A 26394-nucleotide genomic window follows, 5' to 3' on the forward strand; every position below is an offset into this window, starting at 1 on the left:
CCAAAAATTACCCAGGCATAGCCGTGCACACCTGTAGTTTCAGCTACTCGAGAGGCTGAGGTGGGTAGATTGCTTGAGCCTGGGAAACAGAGGTTACAGAGAGCTACAGTGAAACAGAGTTACAGAGGTTACAATGAAACCCTGTCTCAGAATAAAAAAAAGGACTAGTATCTAGAATACATAGAAAAATCTCAAAATCCAACAGTAAAAAGTTCCCATTAAAAAAAAATGCGCTAAAGAAATAAACACATGTTTCACTGAAGAGAATATATTGAGATAGGTAATCACATAAAAAGACATTCAATATCATTATCCATTAGGGAAATACAAATTAAAATGATCTTTCACTGTACATCTATTAGAATAACTGAAATAAAAAGTAATGGTAAGACTAAATGCTAGGGAGGATGCAGAGAGATTGGATTATGCATGCATTGCTGGTGGGAATGTAAAATGGTACAACCACTTTGGACAGCTTGGCAGTTTCTTATAAAACTAAACATGCAATTGCCATATGACCCAGCAATTGCACTCTTGGACTTCATCCCAGAGAAATGGAAACTTATGTTCATGCAAAAATCTGTACACAAATGTTCATGCAGCTTTATTCATAATAGCTAAGTACCAGAAACAGCCTAAATGTCCTTTGATAGGGAAAAAAAGAAACTAACTGTGGTATATCCATACCATGGACTACTACTCAGCAATAAAAAGGAATGAACTATTGATACATATAACAACACAGATGAAGCTCAAAGGCATTATGCTGAGTAATAAAAGCCAGTTCTGAAAAGGTGCATACTTCATAATTCCATTTATATTGCATTCTTAAAATAACAAAATTATAGAAATGAAAAACAGATTAGTGGTTGTCAAAGGTTAGGAACAGCATGGGGATGGAGGCAAGGTAGGAGGGAAATGGGCATGTTTATATAAGTGTAGCTTGAAAGATCTTGCAGTGATGGAGCTGTTCTGTATCTTGACTGTGGTGGATACATGGACCTACACATCGAAAACATTGCATAGAACTAGATACGCACGCACGCGTGCATGCACACACACACACACACACACACAAGTACATATAAAACTGGGGAAATATTAGTAAGAATGATGGATTGTATTAATGTCGACTTTGCGATTGTAATATTCTACTAGAGGAGAAGAATTAAAAAGAGAATGATTAGGGAAAAAAATTTACAAAAAGATTCCTTAGAGGGACAATAATGAGAGAAAGGTTGAGAAACACTGTGTTAAACCAACCTTGTATAAGTTGGATAACTCAATTTAGTCATTGCATAATTCTTTTTTTCATAAATCGATAGATTCTCTTTGATAATTTGTTTGGGATTCTTTTATCTATGCCCATTATTGAGATTATTCTGTAATTCTCCTTTGAGAGACTATACATATAAATTGGGTATATATTGTCAGGTTGTAGGGTCTAACCGTATAAATGCTAACCTTAATAAAATGCATAGATGAGTGGCCTTTCTTCTTATGTACTCTGGAATAAGAGTAAGTTAGTGGAAGATTAAAAAAAAAAATTTTTTTTTCCTTTAACGTTTGATAGAACTTTTCAGTAAAAGCACCTGGCCTGACATTTTTCTGATGGGAAGGTTTTAGGTCTCTTTATTTCAAGGTTATTGGACAAGTCAGGTTTTTAACTTTCTTCTGGAATTAGTTTTGAAAAGTTATGTTTTGCTAGGACTTCTATAGTTTTATCTGTGTCTATGCACTGGTATAAAGACATTTATTATTTCCCTTCATTATCTTCAAAATGTAGCATTTGTAATTGTGTAGCCTTTTCATTCCTACTGTTATTTGCACTCTTTTCAATTCTGTTAGTGTGCTCTAAGAACATTTTCTCTGTGTATGTTTTAAAAAATTTTAAGCTGGATGCGGTAGCTCATGCCTGTAATCCTAGCACTTTGGGAGGCCAAGGTGGGTGGATCATGAGGTCAGGAATTTGAGACTAGCCTGACCAACATGGTGAAACCCCGTCTGTACTAAAAATACAAAAATAATTAGCTGGGCATGGTGGTGTGCACCTGCAATCCCATTTATTCAGGAGGCTGAGGCAGGAGAATCGCTTGAACCTGGGAGGCGGAGGTTGCAGTGAGCCGAGATTGCACCACTGCACTCCAGCCTGGGTGACAGAGCCGAGACTTTGTTTAAAAAAATATATTAATAATTTATGCTTTTATATTCATTATTTCCTTTTTCTAACATTCTTTGATTTATTTTGCTCCTTTTTTATCTTAGTAAGTTGGGTGCTTATTGTATTTTCAGTTGCCTCCTAATATAAGCTGATAATACTGCAAACATATATTCTTAAAATTTTCACATACAGTATTTTCATTATTGTTTGATTCAAAATATTTCCTAATATTTGTTAGGTTTTTTTTTCTTTGACCAGTGAATTATTTAGAAGTATGTTTCTTAATTTTTAAATTTTTCAAAATTTTTTAATCTAGTGTAGATAACTAGATACTAGTTAACCAGACAACTAGATAACTAGATACTTAATTGTATTATGACCAGTATTTGTGGTCTGTATACCAATTTTTTGAAAATTGTTACACCTTGTTTCATGTCAAGTAATAGCATATCACTTGTCATAGAAATTCTTGGTGTTAGTATAAAAAATATGCATTCTTCACCAGTTGAGTGTAATGTTCTATGATCTTTAGATCAGTGTGTTCATTTTGTTTAAAGCTTGTTTACTTGCTGATATTTTTGCTTGCTTGATATGTCAATAACTGAGAGGTATCTTGTAACATCTTCCATTGTGACAACGGACATTTCTTACTTTCTTACAGTTCTGTCAATTTTTGCATTAATAATTTTGGGGCTATGTTATTAAATATATTCAAATTTAGAATTATTTTTATATTTCTGATAAATTGTACTTTTTGTCATTTTGTTGTAAAGTCTATCCATAATCTATAACTATATCAGCTTTCTTTTCATTAATATTTTGTCTTATATGGCTTTCCCATCCCTTTACTTTCATCATTGATAATCGTTTGTATTTTAGATATATTCTTTGTGCATAGCATGTTAAATTTCATTTGATGATTCAACCTGACAGTCTTTTTCTTTTACTTAGAATGTTTAGTCCCTTTATCTTTATTTTTATGTATTGATATAGTTTTATTTCTAACTCTTACCTTCCTTTTATTTCACCTTTCTTTCTTACTTTAAGGTTAATTCTAGTTTTTGTTTGTCTAAATTGTCTTTACTTTTTCTCCTGTTCTGTGAAGATATTTTACTGGGTATATAATTCTAACTTCATAGTTGTTTTTCCGCCTGTACACTGAAGTGCACATTGACTTCTTCTGCTATGGAAAAAGGTGATAGTCTAAACATTCTTCTTTTGAAGGTAACATATAATTTCTCTTGGATGGCTGTTAAGATCTTTTTGTTTTTGGTCTTATGTAGTTTTGATGTCTATTTGTAGATTTATTTTTAATTACTCTGCTTGCGATGCCTTGGAATTTCTAATCTGACAAGTAAAATCTTTCATAAATTCTGGAGAACTTTCAGCCAGTATTTTTTCAAATATTGCCCCTCTCCCATTTTCTTTCTCCTCTCCTTAGGAACTCAGATATTTATGAAACTGTCTCACTTTGTCCCCCATGTGTCTTCATCTTTTTTTCATATTTTCATCTGTCTATGCTGTCCATTCAATTTTGTATTTACAGTAGTGTATTTTTTCTTCTCTGGAAGTTTATTTAGTTCTTTTTCAATTCTACATGCTCCTTTTTCATATTCTTAATTTATTTCCTTAAGCAGATTAAACATCGTTGTATTTTTTGCTCAACAATTCTAGTGTTTGAAAATTCTTTGCAGGTCTCATTCTGCCTGTTCATCCCACCCCCACACACATTTTGCTGGCTGTTGTTCATGGTAACTTGATTTCTTATGCATTTTGTGATTGATTTATTTATTTACTATTTTTTCTACCATGTGCTTATCAACTTAGGAACATTCTGTTTGAGAGGCTGTTTTGAAGGTATCTTCCTTCAGAAAGGATTATTCGCTGGGTGCAGTGGCTCACGTCCCTAATCCCAGCCCTTTGGGAGGCAGAGGCAGCTGATCACTTGAATTCAGGAGTTCAAGACCAGCCTGGCTAAGATGGTGAAACCTCGTCTGTACAAAGAATACAAAAAAAAAAAAAAAAAAAAAAAAAAAAAAACAATTATCCAGGTGTGGTCGTGGGAGCCTGCAGTCCCAGCTACATGCAAAGCTTAGGCATGAAAATCACTTGAACCTGGTGGAGGTTGCAGTGAGCTGGGATTGCACCATTGCACTCCAGCCTGAGCAGCAAAGTAAGACTCTGTCTCCAAAAAAAAAAGCCATTATTATAGTATTTGCTTTTCCTGGATGCCTGAGGCCTACTAACCTGGAAGTAGTTAAACTAGTCTCAACTTGGAGGTTTTTTGGACCACACAAGTAGTTTTTAGCTGCACACCCCATCTGAGACAATTTGTGATTATTAACTCTCAGGAGGTGTTTTTTCCTCTACTTTTTACCCAATCCTAAGGCAGACAGTTTTCTTTGCTATTTCCTGCTAGAGGGTGGAGGTTATTTCTAATTTACCCTTTAAGCCTTTTAGGAATTCTCACTTTATGCATCAGCTCTTCTTCAGTTGGCCCTAGGTTCTTCTTTCTCCTTTGCCTTTTTCATAAGAGGTTCAGAAAACTCAAGAGTCTGGTTTGTTCAAAATCTTGAGAGTGAAAATCAGCTTTTGTCCTCTGTTTACCCTTTTGAGGTTGTAGCTTTCACTGGGCCTCTGATGATTCTTTACTTTGTTGTTCACCCTGTGATGTATTTTAAATAATGTTACTACATTTGACAAATATTTTAATTTTATTTCCATAGTAGTTTAAAGTATGTAAACCACCATACTATAGGAAATGGTGTCATATAGCAAGCTTTTATAAATTTAGCTTTGCTTTTTATTTTTGATTGGTTTTTAAAAAAAATTTATTTTTTCTTCTTTTTTAGTATTTTAATGTGTTATATATGTGGGTAGAGGTTATAGATACCAGTCCAATTTTAACATTCTGTATTTAGTATAGACTGTTATGGAATGATTGGTGGCACTTCTGTTGACATAACCAACAAATATTTGTTGAAGGCCTGCCTTATACCAGTCACTGTTCTAGGAATGGGGGTATAGAGGTGAACGCAATAGGTCAAAATCCCTGCCCCCTCAAGGAGCTTTGATTCTAGTATGGAAAACATGGGTGTGTAGTACATTAGACAGTGATAATACTAAGAAAACATAAAGCAGAGAAGGAGAGAATCACTCAGGAATATGCAGAAAGGGTGACATTTTTAAAGAAAAGAGGATGTGATCAGTGAGCACTCCAGAAAAAAGGCCTGAATGCTTTACAAATGCCCAAGAGAATAAGGAATGAGAAGTTTTATATTTATACGGTTGCAAGCACTGATATTTATTCTTTCTTCTCTCTTAAATCTCAGTTTTTGTCTTTCTACTTGTTTTGGTTTTCCAGGCAGCAGAACTGACTTTACCATCTTGGGCAAGTTTCTTAATATCTCTGAGTTAAATAAGACTACTGCCTATCTCTCAGGATAGATGGATGAAACGAGACATTTGTAAAATGCCTGATATTTGATGGGCACTCAATAAATGGTAGTTGTTCTTGTTTTCATTCTTCCTGTCTTATTTATACTCTTTTCAGCACTTGTTTTCAGTACCTGTTGGTAAACTTGGAATGATATGATTCCCTTTTTTTTTTTTTTTAAGATGGAGTTTCTCTCGTGTCACCCAGGCTGAAGTGCAGTGGCACAATCTCAGCTCACTGCAACATCTGCCTCACAGGTTCAAGCGATTCTTGTGCCTCAGCCTCCTGAGAAGCTGGGGTTACAGGTGCCCACCAACACACTCGGCTAATTTTTGTATTTTTTTTAGTAGAGACGGGGTTTCGCCGTGTTGGCCAGGCTGGTCTTGAACTCCTGACCTCAGGTGATCCTCCCACCTTGGCCTCCCAAAGTGCTGGGATTACAGGCATGAGCCACTGTGCCCGGCCGTAATGATATGATTCTTATGCAGCACCGCAGAGACAGCATGTGATAAGAAATTAAAGACAAATTAGGAGAATTTGAAAGTTTGATTAAAAAAAACTTTTCTAAAGGAATTTTTAAAGTCTGATTTGGTTCTTAAGACTAAAGAGATAAAGCCAAGCTTTATGCATTTTCCCCTTAAAAGTATTTTTTACTGTATTGCATGCAGGTTGGCAGTCTTAGTAAATCTCCATTTGTATATGTGACAGTCTACAGAATCTCCCGTTACAGTGAACTCAAAGCAAGCAGGGCATGCCACATACATGTACACATATAGTTACATATCTACTCTTTAGCCATTAACCTAAACTGGCTCTAATGTTTCAATGTAAATTGGTGGGTTTCTTGTGCCACTAAAAATGGAGGAAATGTAACAGTAAGGGTGAGACTGCAAGATTCCTGTAGTTTGGGTTTGAATGAAGGTGAAATCTAAGTTTAGAAGTAAAACTAGACCCCGAAGTAACTCATATTTCTTTAGTGAGATTTTCTTTGATTGGAGAGTCCTGAGACCCTAGTTTTCATGCTGGTTTGATACTGACTCACCATGGGGTCTCAGTCAATCAGTTTTCCCTGTCTGTGTCATGAGTGATATTCCCCATACAAGACTTCCTTGCCTTGTATGACTGTTGAGATTTCATAGGATGGGAGCAAGATGAAAGTAAGATAATCACTAAAGACAAACTAAGTACAACTGTTTATCTTCTACGCTTTTGGTTTGTGGTCTCTCCCCAGCCCTACCATTGACCATGCCCTGCTGGACATGTCCTTCCTTTGACTCCCTGGGGAGATGCCCTCTGACCTCTGAGAGCAGCTGGACCACCCATTCTGAAGACACCAGCAGTCCTAGCTTTGGATGTTCATATACAGACCTACAGCTCATTAATGCTGAGGAGCAGACGAGTGGCCGGGCTTCTGGGGCTGACTCGACTGGTAAGATGGAGCTCTAAGACAGAGGGCTTTGCAAATCACTTTTGGTGTACCCAGGTCCACTTTAAAGTCCTTTTACAATTGCTGCAGCTGGCTTCATTTGCAGAATGAATTCAGGTGTTGTTATCCAGTCAAAAAGCTAGAACTCAAAGTGGAAATTGCACTGGGGAAAATGTGCACACAAATTGGATGATTGGATGCAGATTATTCATACTGGGCAACCATTTGACAGTTTATTTTAATATGTTGTTTTCTGACTGTTTGGTATAAATACCATTCTGTCAATTTATTTTCTCCTGGGATTATTAAACTATGTGTAAATATGCACAAGGCTGAATCTTTCATCCTACTACCCACGCATCTTGCCTTTTCAATAAGAGGGAGGTAGATTTAAGCAGGGAAAAAGTGAATGTTATGTGAAACAGAATGAGAATCAAGACTTAGCCACTGTGTCCAGACTACAAATCATTTTGGAGTTAAGTGTTTATTCTGTTATGCCTTGGTTGAGTGATATGTCAATCAGCAATGTACTATGCCTCATTTATTAAACTTTCCAGTAGGCGTAAGATGGAATGCTTGCTTTCTTTGCAGGTGGAATATGGGTCTGTTAACAAGTGCTGAATTACAGGCAAGGTTTGGGAATGGCACTGGAAAGATATTTGGCATTGGAAAGATGTTCTTGGTGTTTTGGTTATTTGGCCCAAGAGATAATTTTTTTCTGAAAGTGATGAAGTTACTGCTCGTTTCTCCAGATGAAATAACCCAGTGTGTTTACAACATTTGTTTTTCCTTCTCCGTGTTGTTCAGAGTTTCTAGATCATTATTTTTAAGCTTTGGATGTTTGTCCTCATGCCATGTGCCACTGAATTCTCCAAGTATAAAGAGGGATCTCTCTTACAGACTGAAGGGTTCAGGCAGGATTTGGTTTGGTATTTGATAATGTTGCAGAGAATCCTAGTTTAGCATGGACCCTCTTTGTCTTCAGAAGCTGTGGTTCTTTATATTGTTTTATTTTCACAGACACTCCTTCAGTTCTGGTTAGTTTCTGTGGCTGATGATCCTGGTCAGAGGCTGAAATATGCCCCCACAGCCCCGTTTCCACACTGGGGGCATCTCATGGATGGGAGCATACCTCAGCAGCTGAGGCTGTTAGCAGGAGAGGCTGAGCTTGCCTCCCTGCTTTACTTTTCATTGCTCTCGGCCCCCTTTCCAGGCGATTCAAAGGAGGAGACATATATGCATTGGTTTGGGGTACCCGGACTCTAGAGCCAGACTGCTCAGATTCAAATCCTGGTTCTGCACTGACCAGCTGTGTGACCTCAGGCACGATCCTTACTATCTTTACGACTCTATTTCGTCTGAAAAAATGGGGATACTAACAGTACTCACCTCACCTTGAGACAGTTTATGTAGGATAACTTACATGATGCTTGGCACAGAATAAGTGGCCATCAGGGATGAAACAAATTCTCTTTCCTGCTGCAAGGTTCTTGTTGCTTTGGAGAGTTACAGAACGGGTGCCTCATTGAAGGAAGAGCCAGTATCTCTAGGCTTATGCTGTTTTTTCATTGTCTTCTCTACTTTTCTATTAGAAGAAAGTTAATTCTTAGAGGTTCAAGTAATGAAAATCAGCACCCTAGCCTGAACATTATTAGTCTGCCTCCACAGCTTATAATTATTTTTAACATCTCCTTGTGCTAAATTCATTCTGACAGTGTTACAGTTTGCATCAAGAAAACCTCCTCCCCTGTTTTGGTTAGGGTCCTGGCAGGAAGCAGATGGTGCCCTAAAAAGGTTTATCTGGAGAGAACTTAATGAAGGGACCACCTACAGAGGAAGCAAGCGCTGGAATCATAGAAGAGGGGCTGCCCAACAGGAGCGATGGCTACTGGTAGGACAGAGCCACTGCAGAGATTTGACCAAGCAGGGAGAGAGGGAGGAATAAATTCCCAGATCTGGTGCTGGTGTTGCCAACTGGCAGATCCTAGCCTGAGGCCAAAGGGCATGAAGCCCTGGAGAAGCAGCCTACAGAGGTCAGTCACCACAGCAGGTAGAGTGGATCTGAGGCTGAAAGGGGGAACAGGTGTGTTGGAATAGCCTGCACACTTGGTCCCCACCGGGAACTAACTAGCCTCTATGCCAGAGTTACACCAGAGACTCAAAGGCAAATCCAGGACTAGAGAATGAGGAGGAATGCTCTTATTCAGCAGGAGGCAGTTTCCATGGCTACAGGGAGGGGAGAGGTATGGCCTTTTGGTACCATCCTCTTTTTTGTTTGTTTGTTTCTGTTTGAGTCTCACTCTGTCACCCAAGCTGGAATGCAGTGGTACAATCTTGGCTCACTGGAACCTCTGCCTCCTAAGTTCAAGTGATTCTCCTGCCTCATCCTCCCGAGTAGCTGGAATTACAGGTGTGTGCCACCATGCCCAGCTACTTGTTGTATTTTTAGTAGAGACAGGCTTTTGCCATGTTGGTCAGGCTGGTCTCAAACTCCTGACCTCAGGTGATCTGCCTGCCTTGACCTCCCAAAATGCTAGGATTACAGGCGTGAGCCACCACACCCAGCCCCATCCTCCTTTACAGTAGTAATAATTATAGCTAGCACTTACCGAGTGTCTGCTGTGTGCCAGCATGTGAGGTGTATGATCTCTGGCTTTTACAGCAATCCTGCAAGGCAGGTGTCATTCTCCCCATTTCCTAGTTGACACTGAGCCTGAGAAAGGTTAAACAACTTGTTAAGAGAACACCACTAAGAAATGGATGATCTGAATTTCGGTGAAACTTCCAAACCCTTTTCCAGCCACTTCCCAAACCTGGCAATGCCTCAAGTCACGATAGTTATTTATTTGCTGTTACCCCCAAGACCTTCCATACAGATATGTATAGAGAATGCATACAAGCATATATACATATACAGTATTGTCTTGGGGGCTTATTTTTAACGTCAATAGGACCAAGGGATTTAAAACAAGATGTGTAGCAGGCAGAGCTTGAGGATAAGTCCATATGTCCTTAACAGATATGAATGCTTACAGATAACTGCTGTGTGCCCACAGTATTATGTTCTGTAAACAAGTTTCTAGTCATTCTACTTTGAAATCTCCCTATTCTTTAGTAATCAAACTAGGATCCAGGTTGGCCGAGGTGCTTGGGAATGCTTCCGTCTGCTTATGATGGAAGTCTTCCTTTGCATCTCACCTCCATCTGCCCTTCAGGCCTAGAGGTGACAAGCGGTGTATCTCCATGAGCCTGGGAAATGAGAGGCAGTGGGGTGAGTCCTCAGAGAGCAGCTCTGCAGGCCATGGAGACAGGGTCTGGATGCATCCTGACTGAGGTTACCCACAAGGCTCTTCCTGACCTGTGCAATCAGGGTGGAGCTCTGGCTTTGAAAAGCGTTTAACTCATCCGGGGTCCCAAAACAGAAGGAGAAGGAAAGACACCGTTTAGGAGAATGAACAAGTATTTTTCAGCATGTGACATTTATGCATTTACTCCAGTAGCCGGGAATTTTAAAATGCTTTCAGTTGTCCAGGTGTGGTAACTTGGGCCTGTAATCCCAGCACTTTGGGAGGCTGAGGTAGGTGAATCACTTGGGGCTAGGAGTTTGAGATCAGCCTGGCCAACATGGTGAAACCCCATCTCTACTAAAAATACAAAAATTAGGTCAGCACGGTGGCATGCCTGTAATCCCAGCTACTGGGGAAGCTGAGGCAGGAGAATCGCTTGAACCCAGGAAACAGAGGCTGCAACGAGCCAAGATTGTGCCACTGCACTCCAGCCTAGGTGACAGAGTGAGACTTGGTCTCAAAAAACAAAAAAGGAAAAAAAATGCTTTCAGTTGAGCTATTGAGAGCTTCAAGGATATTTGTGCACATTGGAAAGCCCTCCAGCCAGGTGATGCCCTGCCCTCTGCCTGGCACCAGGCTTGTGGCAGTGCCAGCCTTTGGAAGAGTCCTGCTTGAGGCTGGATGGTTTTGGTTGGGTAAACAATCCCTCTGAAGTTATGGGGCAGATTCCCATCAGTCTCTCTTCCAGATAAGTCATTTCTTCAGAGCTTTACTTTCTTGTCTGTAAAATGGAACTGAGCCATCCTGCCCAGTCAGGATGACAGAGTGTATATGAAGGCATTTTGTACATTGCAAAGTGCTGTAGGAATTTTTTTAAAAATCCTAATTTAATATCTCTCTGCCTCGTTTCCATTTGATATGGGACGTAAGGATAATTACTATCCACTCCTCTGTTACCCCAAAGAGGGCTGTTACCCACACTATAGCATGTGGCATGAGATCTGAGAAGGGCTTTGCATTTCTCAGCAGCAAGCAGTAAATACAGAGATGCTGTGGGGAGTTCCCTATGATTGGCTTCTGTGCCTGGGGACCCTTGGGAGGAACTGCCTTGGGGAAACATTTGTCATTGTTCCCCACCCACCCCATTACCCTTTAGCATTGCAGAGGGAGATAGAGGGTGAAGAGCTCCTCAGACTTGTAGCCTCATCTGGAGCCCTGAGAGCACAGTGTGTCAGAGTAACCACTGGGCACCTCATGCTTTGTAATTCATCTCTTGTTTGGAGAGGGATTATGGTGCTCCGGGCCCAGCCTGTTTGCCTTGGCACCCTTGCTTGGTAGTGGGCTGCAGAGAGCAGAGCTGCACCCTCCTCCCTGTCATCTGTGACAGAGTTCTGCAGGGATTTGGCAGCCCCGCGGGGCAATCCAATCCCCAGCATAATCATGGAGGGAAAGACTCTGTGATCAGCTACACTTTCTTCTCATTTTCTCACCAAGGGGATAATTAGTAGGAAGGTAAACAAATCCCCTCACCTTGATGAAATAACAGGGTGTAGGGGCAGAGCTGGAGAGTAGTGTTGATGTGAGTTAGCTCTGAGGTCTGTTCTCAAGAGCAAATGGCAAGAGAATTGTTAATAGGCAAAATCCCGAACAACATTTCACTCCTCTCTTACTCCTCACCTCCACAGGGGACTCCTTTGGTGAGACAAGGTGGGCACATCCTGCCATTTTGACCAGTTGGGGTAGCTGTGTAATGCCACTAGGTTTGCATGGGTTGGTGAACAATAAGAGGGTTGAGGGAATGAAAGCAAACCTCCACCTTTGAAGTTTATTCCAACCAGGGAAGAGAAAACGTAAATGTTTGCACACAAGCTGCTCTTAAGTAGTAGGCTTTGGTTTTGGTTCTTTTCATTTTATTTTTTATTTTGAGACAGAGTCTCGCCCTGTCACTCAGGCTAGAGTACAGTGGCATGATCTCGGCTCACTGCAACCTCCACCTTCTGGGTTCAAGCGATCCTCTCATCTCAGTCTCCTGAGTAGCTGGGATCACAGGCATGCACCACCACACCTACCTAATTTTTGTATTTTTAGTAGAGACAGGGTTTCACTCTGTTGGCCAGGTTGGTCTTGAACTTCTAACCTCAAGCAATCTGCCCACCTCGGCCTCCCAAAGTGTTGGGATTACAAGCATGAGCCACTGTGCCCATCCAGGTTCTCTTTTATGTGTAAGAAAAGTGTAGATTTAAGTGTAGGATTAGAATGCTCAGATGTGTGCAAACTGAGGAATGTCAAGACTGGACGAAGCACATAGCAAGTGTTTAATAACTGTTTAACGTATCTTTGAATGGATAGCTTGAGATTGCAGTGGTGGTGTGCCGAACCCCTGTCAACTCTAGTGGGGATGGCACTAGATTCAAGAAGCTGAAGAAAAGACCCAGGGCCAGCAAGCAAGACATGGGCCTTTACTGAAGGCTTACATACAGGAAAGAAAGACCAGAGAGACCAGGCCAGAGACTGGACAGGAGAACAGCAACCGCTTGCAAAGAGCATGCAGTTTACATAGCATTTTCAGTTAGCACCATTTTGCTAACAACCTCCACGTGGCAACCTTTATTCAACCCAGAACTTGGGGCCTTGATCTGCTGTATAGCCTGTGTTCCCTGGGGTGGGCTGGGGGCTCAGATGTTCCTCATAGACAAGGGACAAATCCCCAAGTTGGCTGCTCTAGGATTCCTTCGCTCAGATCACACAGTCAGGTGTGTCTGCCATACAGGGTCCATCTCTGGCTACACTTATGTTATTGCTGTCAGGTGCATTGACTACAGGTGGCTAAAATCATCTCTATCCCCATCATTTATATCCTGTTTGGATTTAAGAGTCCAGCGTTTCCCAAAGTTTGTCCCATGCAGAAGGCCAAAAAGATCCGGATGCTGCGGGCCAATGTATTAGGTCACGCTGCATCCCCTTTATTGGAGATTCATAACATGTATTAGCTTATTAAAGACTTTGAAAATTCCTGAAATTATAGGTAGGTATGTATATGTCTAATTTATATTTATATACATGTGTATGTATGTGTGTGTATGTGTGTGTGTGCATATTTATAAATGTAAATTTAGCTTTTCATTAACCCATACTGCACACTTGGTCAGATCTCGGTGTACGGAAACCCAAACATACATAAATTGGCAAATCCAACTTGGAAGCACAAGCCATTTTAGCAGTGTTTTCTAACACTGTTAAAGTGTTAGGAAACTAGAGAAACAAAGAAATATTTTGACAAACTACTCGTATTAGTTAACTTTATAAAATTATCTTTACTTTGTCTCATGCTCTGTAAAACCTCTTGGCCTTTTTAAAAAATATAAAATTCTAGATTCAGCAGACTCACAACTATATTTTGCCAAACTTTCTTCATATTTAAACCCTCGTAAACTTTAAAACAAATTTAGACCAGGTGTTTTTGATTCATTTGCATTTAACTGATCACAGTGGACTTCTGCCAGGGCAGTAGGATACCCTAGGGATTTTGAACTCATTTTTTTTTTCCTCAGGAACAAGTGTTTGTATACCATTGGGATTTTAGAGTCCAGCATTTCCCAAACTGTGTCCCAAAGTGATTTCCCAAAGTGAGTAGAAAGTCGTGGACTGGTAAACCTCAATTTTCGTGACAACAGCTTTTTAGACGCTCAGAAAGGTTTTCTTGTCATTATTTATTGAGAGCATCACCTGGGCTGCGTGCTTCTGTGCAAGATAAAACATGTTTCTGTGTTGCCTGTTTTGCTATAATACTGCTGTAGCTGGTAGAGCTCCAAGCCAGAGTGGAGGGTCCAGATTCACAGGTAAACAGTGATTACCCTTGCGCTTGATGGGATTACAAGAGATTTTTGTTGTTCTTAAGGTGCATCTGTATTTTAGGATACTTTTTAACCTTGAATATATTTTGCTTGGAAAACAAAAACAAGTTAACTAATTTTTAAAATTCTTTCTCCTAGCTACATATGTCAGAGATATTCATGTTTTCCCTGAACAGTGTTTTCCTTCCTCAAAATGGAAGGACAGGAGAGCAGCTTTTTAAACAAATCATATCTTTTCCCTCTTTCATTGGCAAATTCAAATTTGGCCTCATTTCTGTTCTTGTGTATTCTTGTCTTCATTTGTTGCACATTTTAGATTTTAATCCTTATTAAAACCAAAAAACTCTAATGATTGCTTTGTTTGAAGCTTTTTCCAGGAGGTTCAAAAGTTTCTCAGAAACACATATATTGAGTTCCTACCATTTATCAGTTACTGAGAATGCAAAGAAAAGTAAGCTATGTGATATTTTCCCATGAGGAAGTAATAATCTGCAAATAGCTTTTTAGCCATTAAAAGGATTTTTATAGACGCTTTTAAAAATTGTTTCCATGTATAATTGTTTCTACTATGTGCCAGCAATGTCCTATACACTTTATACATATATTATCTCATTGAATCTTCACAATTTAAAAGTACATATTACCATCCCATTTTATGAATGCAGAAACAACCACCAAAGAGGTTAAATGATTTGTCAAAAGTCATACAAATAATAAAGAGTTGGGATTCAACCCAAGTCTCTCTCCTGGGCTCACCCTGCCCTGTGCTTGGTGTACCGTGGGAGGCTGGTGTTTGTGAATACAGTCGCTTGCTAAAAGGAGCATTTATAGAGAGCCTTCCCCAGACACCGTGCTGCTTCTGCTGCATTTACCAGGAGCAATATACAAACCCCCATCACGTGCTTATTTCACTGGACGGCAATTTTTTGTTTAGGAGCCCTCCACTGGACCGAGACCTTCGTGGAAGCAGGAACAACCTCCATCGTGTATCCCCAGCATGTTGCCTGCTACATTGACATTACACAGTGGATCTTTGTGGAGTAAATCTTTTTTTAAATTTAAAATTTTTAAATTCTAAATGGACAAATAGGTATTTATGGGGTACAAAATTATTTTTTAATACAATGTGGAACAATTAAATCAATTAACATTATCACCTTAAGTACTTATTTTTGTGGTGAGATTTGAAATGTATTCTCTTAGCAATTTTCCAATCTAAAATACAGTATTATTCACTGTATTCATCACACTGTGTAATATATTTTCAAGAACAAAAACCTTATTACTACTGTCTAATTGAGGCTTTGTACTCTTTGACCAGCATCTACCCATTCCCCACGTCTCCCCAGGCTCGTAACCACCATTCTACTTTCTGCTTCTTTGAGTTCAGTTGTTCTACATTCCACATATAAGGGAGAACATGTGGTACTTGTTTTTCTGTGCCTGGCTTATTTCACTTAGCATAATGTTATCTGATTCCATCCATGTAATTTTGTAATTTGCAAATTCCAAAATATTTTCCTTTTTAAAGGCTAAATAGTACTTCATTGTGTATATATGCCACAACTTCATCCATTCATCTACTGATGGACACCTAGGTTGATTCTGTAACTTGTGTATTGTTTAATAGTGCTGCAGTGAACATAGGCATACAGACATCCCTTTGACATACTGATTTCAAATCTTTTGAGTGAGTACCCAAAACTGGGATTGCTGGATCATATTGTAATTCCATTTTTAGTTTTTTGAGGAATCTTTTTCATAATGGCTGTACTAAATTACATTCCCACCAACATTTTACAAGGCTTCCCTTTTCTCCACATCCACACCAACACTTTTTACATTTAATCTTTTTGATAATGCTATTCTGACAGGTATAAGGTGATACCTCATTGTGGTTTTAATTTGCATTTCCCGAGTGGTTAGTGATGTTGAGTATTATATAAATATATCTGCTAGCCTTTTGTATGTCTTCTGTTGAGAAATGTCTATTCAGGTCCCTTGTCTATTTTTAAATTAGATTATTTGTTTTCTTTCTATAGAGGGTTTGAGTTTCTTATATATGTTGGATAATCCCTTGTCAGATATGTGGCTTGCAAATATTTTCTCCAAGTCCATAGTTTGTCTCTTCACTCAGTTTTTTCCTTTGTTGAACGAAAACTTTCATTTTGATTTAATCCCATTTGTCTATATTTTATTTTGTTGCCCGTGCCTTTGGGGTCAAATATAAAAGTCATTGCCTAGACCAATATTGTCTCGTTTTCCCCTTGTTTTCTTATCATAGTTTTACAGTTTCAGGTCTCATGTTTAAGCCTTTAATCCATTTTGAGTTTTTTTTTTATATGGTGTGAGATAAGGATCCAATTTTATTCTTCTGCATGTGGATATCCAATTTTCCCAACACCATTTATTGAAGAGATGATCCTTTTCCTAATGTTTTTGCACCTTTGTCAAAAATCAAATGACTCTACATGTATGGGTTCATTTCTGGGCCCTCTGTTCTCTTCCATTGGTTAATGAGTCAATTTTTATGCTAGTATCATGCTCTTTTAATTTCTATATCCTTGTAGTATAGTTTCAAGTCAGGTAATGTGATACCTCCAACTTTGTTGTTTTTGCTTATGATAGCTTTGGCTATTTGGTGTTTGTTTTGTTTTGTGTTTTTTTAATTCCAGGTGGAATTTTAGGATTGTTTTCTATTTCAATGAAAAATGACATTAGAATTTTGATAGGGATTGTCGTATGGTCATTTTAACAATATTAATTCTTCTAATCTATGAGCACAAGATATCTTTCCATTTACTTGTATCTTCTTCAATTTATTTCATCAATGTGTTATAGTTTTCACCTCTTTGGTTAAATTTATTCTGAAGCTTTTTTTTTGGTAGGTATTGTAAATAGGATTGTTCTCTTCATTTCTTTTTCAGCTCATTTGTTGGTGTATAGAAACAGTACTGATTTTTGTGTGTTGATTTTGTGTCCTGCAACTTTACTATTAGTTATAACAGTTTATTGGTAGAATCTTAAGTGTTTTCTATATGTAAGATTATGTTATCAACAAACAGTAACGATTTCATTTCCTCCCTTTCTAATCGGATGTCTTTTATTTCTTTCTCTTGCCTGATTTCTCTAAGGGTTTTCAATACTACGTTGAATAGAAGTAGCAAGAATGGGCATCCTTATCTTGTTCCAGATCTTAGGGAAAAGAGTTTCAGTTTTTCACTGCTAAATATAATTGTTAGTTGTGTGTTTTATGGCCTTTACTGTGTTCAGGTACATTCCTTTCATGCCTTATTTGTTGAGTATTTTTTAATCATTAAAGAATGTTGAATTTTGTCAAATGTTTTTGCTGCATCTAATGAAACGATGATATGCTTTTTATCTTTTGTATATGTGATTATCACATTTATTGATTTGCATATATTGATAAATCCCACTTAATTATGGTGAATGATTCTTTTAATGTGCTATAAAATTTAGTTTGCCAGTATTTTGTTGAGGATTTTGGCATTTATGTTCATGAAAGAGCCTTTCCTGTAGTTTTTTTTTTTTTCATGTAATGTCCTTGTTTGGCTTGTAAGAAGAGCTATCCTGGCCTCATTAAAAGAGTTTGGAAGTGCTATCTCTTTGATTGTTTTTTTTTTTCTTGAAGAGTTTGTGAGGATTGGGATTCTTCTTTATTAAAAAAAAATTTTTTTTTTAAGACAGGGTGTTGCTCTGTTGCCAAGGCTGGAGTAAAGTGGCATGAAGATGGCTCACTGCAGCCTCAACCTCCCAGGATTGAGTGATCCTCTGGCCTCAGCCTCCCATGTGGGAACCACAGATATGCACCATCACACGTGGCTAATGGCACTCTTCTTTAACTGTTTGGTAGACTTCAGCAGTAAAGTCATTTTTATGGAAGTAACTTTTTTTGTTTTTCTTTTTGTTTTGTTGTTTGTTTTTAAATCACTGGTTCAGTCTCCTTGCTGGTTATTGGTCTGCTCAGCTTTTCTTTTTCTTTGTGATTCAGTTTTGGTAGACTAAATGTGTTTGGAAATTTATCTATTTCTTGCATGTTATGCTACTTTTTGGCATGTAATTGTTAATAATATTGTCTTAATATTCTCTGTATTTCTGTGATCAGTGTAATGTCTCCCTATTCATTTCTCATTTTATTTACTTGTGTCTTCCATTTTTTCTTACCCTAGCTAAAAGTTTGTCCATGTTGCTTATCTTTTCAAAAAACCAACTCTTACTTTCATTTTGATCTTTTGAATTATTTTCTAAGCTCTATTTCATGTATTTTTGTTTTGATCTTTATTATTTCTTTTTTCTATTGACATTGAGCTTAGTTTGCTCAGCTTTCTCAATTTTCTTGAGGTATAACATTAAACCACTTGAGATATTCCTTATTTTTTGATGTAGGCATCATTGCTATAAACTTCTCTGTTAGAAGTACCTTTGCCACATTCCATAAGTTGTGGTACGTTGTATTTCTGTTTTTGTTTTGTCTCAAGATATTTTTAACCCATTGGCTGTTCCAAATCATGTTGTTTAATTTATATATATTTGTGAATTTTCTGAAATTCTCCATGTGATTGAATTCTGTTTGTTTACATTGTGGTCAGAAAACTTGATAGGATTTCAGCCTTCTTTAATTTCACAAGACTTGTCTTGTGACCCAACATATGATCATACTGGATAATATTCTAGATGCACTTGAGAAGAAGAATGTATAATCTGTTGCTGTTGGATGGAATGTTCTGTATGTTTGCTAGGTCCATTTGATCTAAAGTGTTGTTCAAGTCCCATGTTTCCTTATTGCTTTTCTGTCTGGTTGATCTGCCCATTATTGAACATAGGATATTGAAGTCCTATATGATTATTGTATTGCAATGTCTTTCCCTTCAATCTTTTAATATTTGTTTTACATATTAATGTGCTTCAGTATTGGGTGCATTTGTATTTACAATCATTGTATTCTCTTGATGAACTGACCCCTTAATCATTATATAATGTCCTTCTTTGTCTCTTCTTACAGTTTTTGACTTGAGGTCTATTTTGCCTGATGTAAGTATAGCTATCCCAGCTCTCTTGGTTTCCATTTGTGTGGAATATTGTTTTCCATTCCTTCCCTTTCTGTCTATGTGTGTCTTTAAAAGGGAGGTGACCCAGCATATAGTTGGGTTTTGTTTTCATATCCATTCAGTCACTCTGTTTCTTTTAATTTAGTAATTTAATTTATTTACATTCAGGGTAATTATTGATAGGTAAAAACTTAACAACTGCCATTATGTTAATTGCCTTCTGGTTGTTTTGTAGATTATTTTTCTTCCTTTCTTCTGACTTTATGGTTTTATGGTTTTCTGCAGTGGTGTGCTTTGAATCCTTTGTATTTTTGTTTTGCTCTTCTACTTAAAGACTTTGCTTTTTAATCACCAAGAGGCTTACATAGAACATCTTACACTTAAAACAGCCTATTTCAAGTTGATGATAACTTTGATTGTATATAACAACTCTACACGTTTACTTCTCCCTCCCCTACACCTTATAGTTCTAGTGTCAGAATTTATATTATTTTGTAATGGATATCCATTGACAGTTTATTTTAGGTATAGTTGTTATTAACAGTTTTATTTTTTTAACCCTTATGCTAGGGATAAAATTGCCTTACACATCATCATTATTCTGAATATGGCTCTGCTTTACTTATGCCATTGGATTTTGTGCTTTCATAATTTTTATGTTATTTATTATTTAATAGCAGCCTTTTGCTTCAGCTTTTAAAAACTTCATTTATCAGTACCTGTAAGGTAGCAGTACTGATGATCAACTCCCTTCGCTTTTGTTTTTCTGGAAAATTGAAATTATCCAATCAGTAGAGAGAGAGAAAAAAATAATAATGCAAAAGAATGAAGAAAGCCTACAGGACTCATGGATAAGGCACCATCAAGAGACCTAATCTTCACACAATAGAAATTTAAGAAGGAGAAGAAAGAGAAAGGAAGCCAGGAAGCATATTGTTAAAAATAAGAGTTGAAAACTTCTCTAATCTGAGGAAAGATGCTACCACCAGGGTCTACATCCTGGTTGCTGTGGGCTCTGCTTCCTTGCTTTGTTGCTACCTGACCCCAGCTGCTTTAGATGTGTGATTTCCTTCTGGACACAGGTCTTGGTGGAGGTGTGAATTGATCGTGGGCGTCCTGGGAAATGTTTGAGAATCCTAGGGAAGCTGGGTGTCTGCCTCTGATTCTCTTTTCCTCCGTAGAGAAATGTGGTCCCAAGGGAATCCTCTCTGTGTGGCCCTGTGCCAACTTGGGGGAAGGGGGAGGAGTAAAGTGGTTAAAGTGAGTCTATTTCTCTTTTCCTTTGTGTGGATCATGTAGGTGACTGAGATTGGTTTCTAATTTGCAGGGTTTCACCTCAGTGTTCTTTCTGTGGATAGCTGCTAGTTGAACTCTTTGTCATGGGTAGTGAAGCTGGGACCTCCCATTCTGTCATCTTGTTAAAGTCCTATATGAAGTATTCTGAAATAAAGCTAGAAGACCTTCATTTCCAAACCTTTTCTCCAATTACCTAGGCTTAAGTTTATTTGCTCATGAAATGTATTTTCATGACTGGGAAGAATTAAAAGAGAACACATGGATGTGACTAGTGTGGAAATAAAAGTTTTTCCCATGTTTTCAAATGTTAGACTATTATCCGATAGTCTCCATTCATTTTTTTCCTGTTCTTATTTTAATTTTACTGTCATCTTTTATAATTTTTTGAATTAATATATGTAGATATGTGGGGGTGCAGTGGAAGAATGCTCTCTAAGTTTATGTATCTCAGAATATTACTCTCCTATACATTCTCTGACAAAATGGCCATATTTTTCTTCCCTATTTATTTACCTCAAAGACTGCAAATACAGTGACTTGGGGAAAGCTTTTTGATGATATTGAAATATATTCTTGTGGTTACCGAACCATCTGTGTGGAGCAAAATCTGAGAAAGAGCAACAGAGTATAAGATGCTGTGTTCCATAAGGGTGGTGTAAACTTGCTTTTCCCTTTTAGAATTGCTAATGTGCTAATACTGAAGAGGAGGTGACAACTGTAATGCTTTTTATTGATTACCTTCTGTGATGTTCTTCTTAGTGTTATGATCCTTCTTTAATAGATGAGGACACCAATGCCCAGAGTCACACATCAGTTAAGTGCTGAAATTAAGATGGACACCTAGGCTTGTCAATGCCATGCAGCTCTGTCCCTCCTGTGGCTGGATCCTTGGAAAGGATCACTCCTCTGTTCCCATTCCTATAGGGCAGAGTTTAAGATGCTATGTTTTTTCAGTTCCAATCAGGTGATTCAAACTGATATGGAACCCTTAGAATCCAGAGGGTCCATGAACTTGGATGATTTACATCTTTATTGTCTCCAGCCCCTAGGGAGGTTAGTGAGATGAACATGTCCCTCAATTATGGATGTAGGCAACAAACCACAGTAACATTAGTACCTTCCACTTAATCACCAACAGAAAGCATGGATGCTTCCATAGCACATTATAGTTGTGACAGGTATCTTAAGATATCCTTTATCTTTTATCATTGCTACTTGGAAATTATGGTAGCTCTTAACTCTGTTAATGGTTGTATTAATGGTAATATTAACCATAATAATGGTAACATTATGGTTATTATTATAATGGTAATACGACCATTAATTATGTAGCATTAATGTGTTAGTAAAGAAGTGCTGATGTTGTATCAGAAACTCAAGAAGTCGGTTTTTAATATAAGTATTTTAATACATACTTCCTTTTTAAGTCTTATGTATTTGTTCATACATTTAACACATTGTCTTGAGAAGATGTCCTAGACTTTAGTAGGCTGACAAATGGTCGATAGCACAAATAGCTAAGGATCCCTTCTTTGTTTATATGCCTCTGATGCTTCTACAATGAAGCACAGATTCTGGGGATCTAATGTCTAATGCCAGCTGATTCATTTATTCAACAAATGAACTACTACGTGCCAGCCACTAGGCTAGAACCTCATACCAGCTTGAGGTCAGGGCAGTATCAGGCAAGATAGATGGTGGCCTGGACTGGGGAACTGAACTAGGTTAGAAAAATCTTCTGTGATGGGCCGGGCGCGGTGGCTCAAGCCTGTAATCCCAGCACTTTGGGAGGCCAAGGCGGGTGGATCACGAGGTCAAGAGATCAAGACCATCCTGGTCAACATGGTGAAACCCCATCTCTACTAAAAACTTCAAAAAAATTAGCTGGGCATGGTGGCACGTGCCTGTAATCCCAGCTACTCAGGAGGCTGGAGGCAGGAGAATTGCCTGAACCCAGGAGGCAGAGGTTGCGGTGAGCCGAGATCGCGCCATTGCACTCCAGCCTGGGTAACAAGAGCGAAACTCTGTCTCAAAAAAAAAAAAAGAAAAATCTTCTGTGATTTAGCATTTTGAATGGACAGAATCTCTAACAAACTCTTTCCCTCATTATGCTTCAAATTTTCGCACCTCTGTGCTGCTGCTGTTTTCACCTTAATAACTCCATTTTTGTCCACATGACGAAGTCCTACTGATTATGTAAGATCAAATTAAAATAATGTTTTCTCACACATGGTTCTTACTCTGTGCCAAGTAAGGTCCTAAAGACAAAATTCAAAGTAAGCTATCCCAAGCAGGTTCTCTCCTGAGTTTTGCTCCATGTCACAATTCCTGTGACCACTTATTATAGGACAGCTCTTGGCATGGACATTATCTCCCTGCCAAACTCTTCAGTCCTCCAGGGCAATGGTGGTGTTTTCATTTTTTGAATTGTCCTCACAGTCTGGTTTTCAGCATAATGCTTGTAACTGGGAAGGTGTCCAGTGAATTTTGTAAAGCTACATTTCCCATTTTTGCCACACAGAATCAGCATTATCTCTTGCCTCCCACCAAAAGAAAAAAAAAAAAAAAAAAGAAGAAGAAGAAGAAGAAGAGCTTACCTTAAAATACCTTAGTTTCAAGCACTTGAGTCTAGAAAGAGAATCAAGAAAAATGGAAAGTAGTTCCTCTGGTCATAATTCTGAACTGTTTTACTGAATACTTTAAATGTAGATAGCGTTTCAAATAATCATCAGATTCACCAGTGAAAGATGATGTCTCCAGCTTTAAGTAGTTTCCCAGATGAGTAATTTAACACCACTTATTGAAATGACATTAGAAATTGCTCACTGAATCTCTTGTGCAAAGTCAGGGCTTCAGAAAGATTTATGAGCTATGCTTTTAAAAGACAAAATGTTAACTTGCACTCAACAAAGTATCAATGGACATCAAGTGCTCAAGCCATGATGACTGGTACAGCGTACCCTTGCGAGGGTTTATTATTACTTTATTAACCTTAAATCCTCTGGAAATAGTCTTCTTCTTTGGTTTTATAATCATAGTGAGTTTTGGTTTCTTTAAGCATCGCAGACCTTTAAAGTTAGAAGAAACGTAAGAGATTATTTAGTAGAATTTCCATATTTTATGATTAAGGAAGCCAAGGCCTAGAAATATTAGGAGCAGAGCCAGGCCTTGTAATTCCTTGCCTCCCACCCATTCTGTGAATTGTTTAAAAACCTAAGAGATTGGCTGGGCACAGCTGATTATTTTTCATTTCATTCCTCCCTGAAAGTTTCTTTTTTTTTTCCTTCCTCTGAATTAAACAATGGACTGCCTTTCTTCAATTCAGTCATGCAGAAAGTTAAAAGCAGTGGAGCCAATGGAGATGGAGGCCCTCAGAGCTCAGAAAACATTTTTTCTTTCTCTGGCAATTTTTTTTATTGATGCATATTATTGGTATATACTTATGGGATACATGTGATATTTTAATAACATGCATGCAGTGTGTAATAATCAAGTTAGGGCATTTAGAGTATCCATCACCTCAAACCTGTATCATTTCTTTATGTTGGGAATATTTCACATATTCTCTCTAGATATTTTTAAATATACAGTGTCTTATTTTTAACTACAGTCATCCTACCATAAACACTAGAACTTGTTCCTTCTATCTAACGGTATGTTGGTACCCATTAACCAACCTCTGTCTCTACATACCCTTCCAAGTCCCTGATAACTATGATTCTACTCACTACCTCCATGACATCAACTTTTTCAGCTCCCACAGATGAGTGAGAACTTGGGAAGTTTGTCTTTCTGTGCCTATCTTATTTCATTTAACATAATGACCTCCGGTTCCATCAATGTTGCTGCAAATGACAGGATTTCCTTTTTTTATATAGCTGGATAATTTTCCATTGTGTATATATGCCACATTTCCTTTATTCATCCACTGACAGACACTTAGTTGTTTCCATATCTTGGCTAATGTAAATAGTGATACAATAAACATGGGGTGCTGGTATACCTTTGATATACAGCTACCCTTTCCTTTGGATAAATACCCAGTAATGGTATTGCTGGGTCATATAATAGTTTTATTTTTAGTTTTTTGAGAAATCTCCACACTGTTTTCTATAATCACTGTATTAATTTACATTCCCACCAGCAGTGTGTAAGAGTACGCCTTTCTCCCTGTGCTCGCCAGCATTTGTTATATTTTGTCTTTTTGATAATATCATTCTGACTGGGGTAAGATGTCTCATTGTGGCTTTGATTTGCATTTCCCTGATGATTCATGATATTGAGCATTTCTTTTGTATGTCTGTTGGCCATTTATATATCTTCTTTTGACAAGTGTCTGATCGTTTGTCTACTTTTTAACGGGAAATTTGGTTTTCTGCATTTAAGTTGTTTGAGTTCCTTATTATGCAGAATATTTGTCCCTTTTCAGATGAATAGTTTGCAAATGTTTTTTCACATTGAATAGGTTGACTCTTTGCACTATTATTATTTCCTTTACTGTGGATACGCCTTTTAGTTTGACAGAGTCCCATTTGTCTATTTTTCTTTTTGTTGCCTATGCTTTTCAGGTCTTAGCCATAAAATATTTGCCTAGACCAATGTCCTGGAGTGTTTCTGCTACTTTTTTCTAGTCATTTTGTAGTTTTGGGTGTTACGTTTAAGTCTTTAGTTCACTTTGAGTTGATTTTTGTAGATGGATAGAGATAGGGGTCTAGTTTCATTCTTCTGCATGTGGATATCCACTTTTCACATCACAATTTATCGAAGAAGGTGTCCTTCTTTTCCCTAATGTATGTTCTTAACACCTTTGTTGAAAATCAGCTGGCTGTAAATATATGGATTTAGTTCTTGGCTCTTTCCATTGGTCTTATGGGTCTGTTTTTATACTATTACCATACTGTTTAGTTACTATAACTTTGCAGAGTATTTTAAAGTTAGGTAGTATAACTTCAGATGGTTCTTTTTGCTGAGTATCATTTTGGATAGTCGAGCTCCTTCTTTTTACTCAGTATCACTTTGGATATTCGAGCTCTTTTGTGGTTTCATACAGATTTTAAGATTTTTTTTCTATTTTTGAGAAGAATGTCATTGGCGTTTTGATAGGAATTACATTGATTCTCTAGATTGGTTTGGGTAGTATGGTCATTTTAACAATATTAATTATTCTGATCCATAGGCATGGGATGTCTTTCCATTCTTTTGTGTCCTCTTTAATTTCTTTAATTAATGGTTTGTAGTTTTCCTTGTAGAAGTCTTTCGCCTCTTTGGTGACATTTATTCCTGGGATTATTCTTGTAGCTATTGTAAATAGGATTGCTTTCTTTATTTCTTTCTCAGCTGGTTCATTATTGGTGTGTTGAAATGCTACTAATTTTTGTGTGTTGATTTTGTATCCTGCCATTTTACTGAACTTATTATGATTTGGTTTGTTCTTGCTTTTCTAGTTTCTTTGAGGGGCATTGTTAAATTGTTTATTTGAAGTCTTAAAATTGTTTGATGTATGTGTTTATTGTTTCCCTCTTAGCACTGCTTTTAGCCCGTAGGTTTTAGTGTGTTGTGTTTTCATTTCGTTTCAACAAATATTTTCATTTCCTTCTTAAATTTCTTATTGACCCAATGGTCATTTAGGAGCGGGTCTAATTTCCATGTATTTGTTTTATTTCCAATGTTCCTCTTATTATTTATTTTGAGTTTTATTCCACTGTAGCCTGAGAAGATACTTGATATTATTTTAGATTTTAAAAATGTGTTGAAACTTATTTTGTGGTCTAACAAATGGTCTATTCTGGAGAATGTTACATGTGCTGATGAGAATAATTTGTATTCCACAGCTGTTAGATAAATGCTCAGTAAATATATGTTAGA

At 37.8% G+C, this 26394-nt stretch overlaps 1 protein-coding gene across 10 annotated transcripts in view; it reads left to right on the plus strand.

Moving 5' to 3' along the window:
- STON2 (stonin 2) overlaps window positions 1-26394 on the plus strand; it is a 174781-nt gene that overhangs the window by 60093 nt on the left and 88294 nt on the right. For 9 of the 10 annotated variants that reach the window (XR_004271754.1, XM_032287712.1, XM_032287714.1 and 6 more), the window contains one exon: window positions 6829-7026. Coding sequence is in view for 9 of the 10 variants with exons in the window: in XM_032287712.1 (XP_032143603.1) it covers window positions 6829-7026 (198 nt within the window). In the remaining variant the exon portion in view is untranslated. Of the gene's footprint in view, window positions 1-5525; window positions 5666-6828; window positions 7027-26394 lie in introns of all 10 variants that reach the window. The other variant, XM_032287715.1, reaches the window with a different exon arrangement.

This window comes from Sapajus apella, unplaced genomic scaffold (assembly GCF_009761245.1).
Source record: "Sapajus apella isolate SASKATOON/1434 unplaced genomic scaffold, GSC_monkey_1.0 scaffold20, whole genome shotgun sequence".
Lineage (NCBI taxonomy): Eukaryota > Metazoa > Chordata > Mammalia > Primates > Cebidae > Sapajus > Sapajus apella.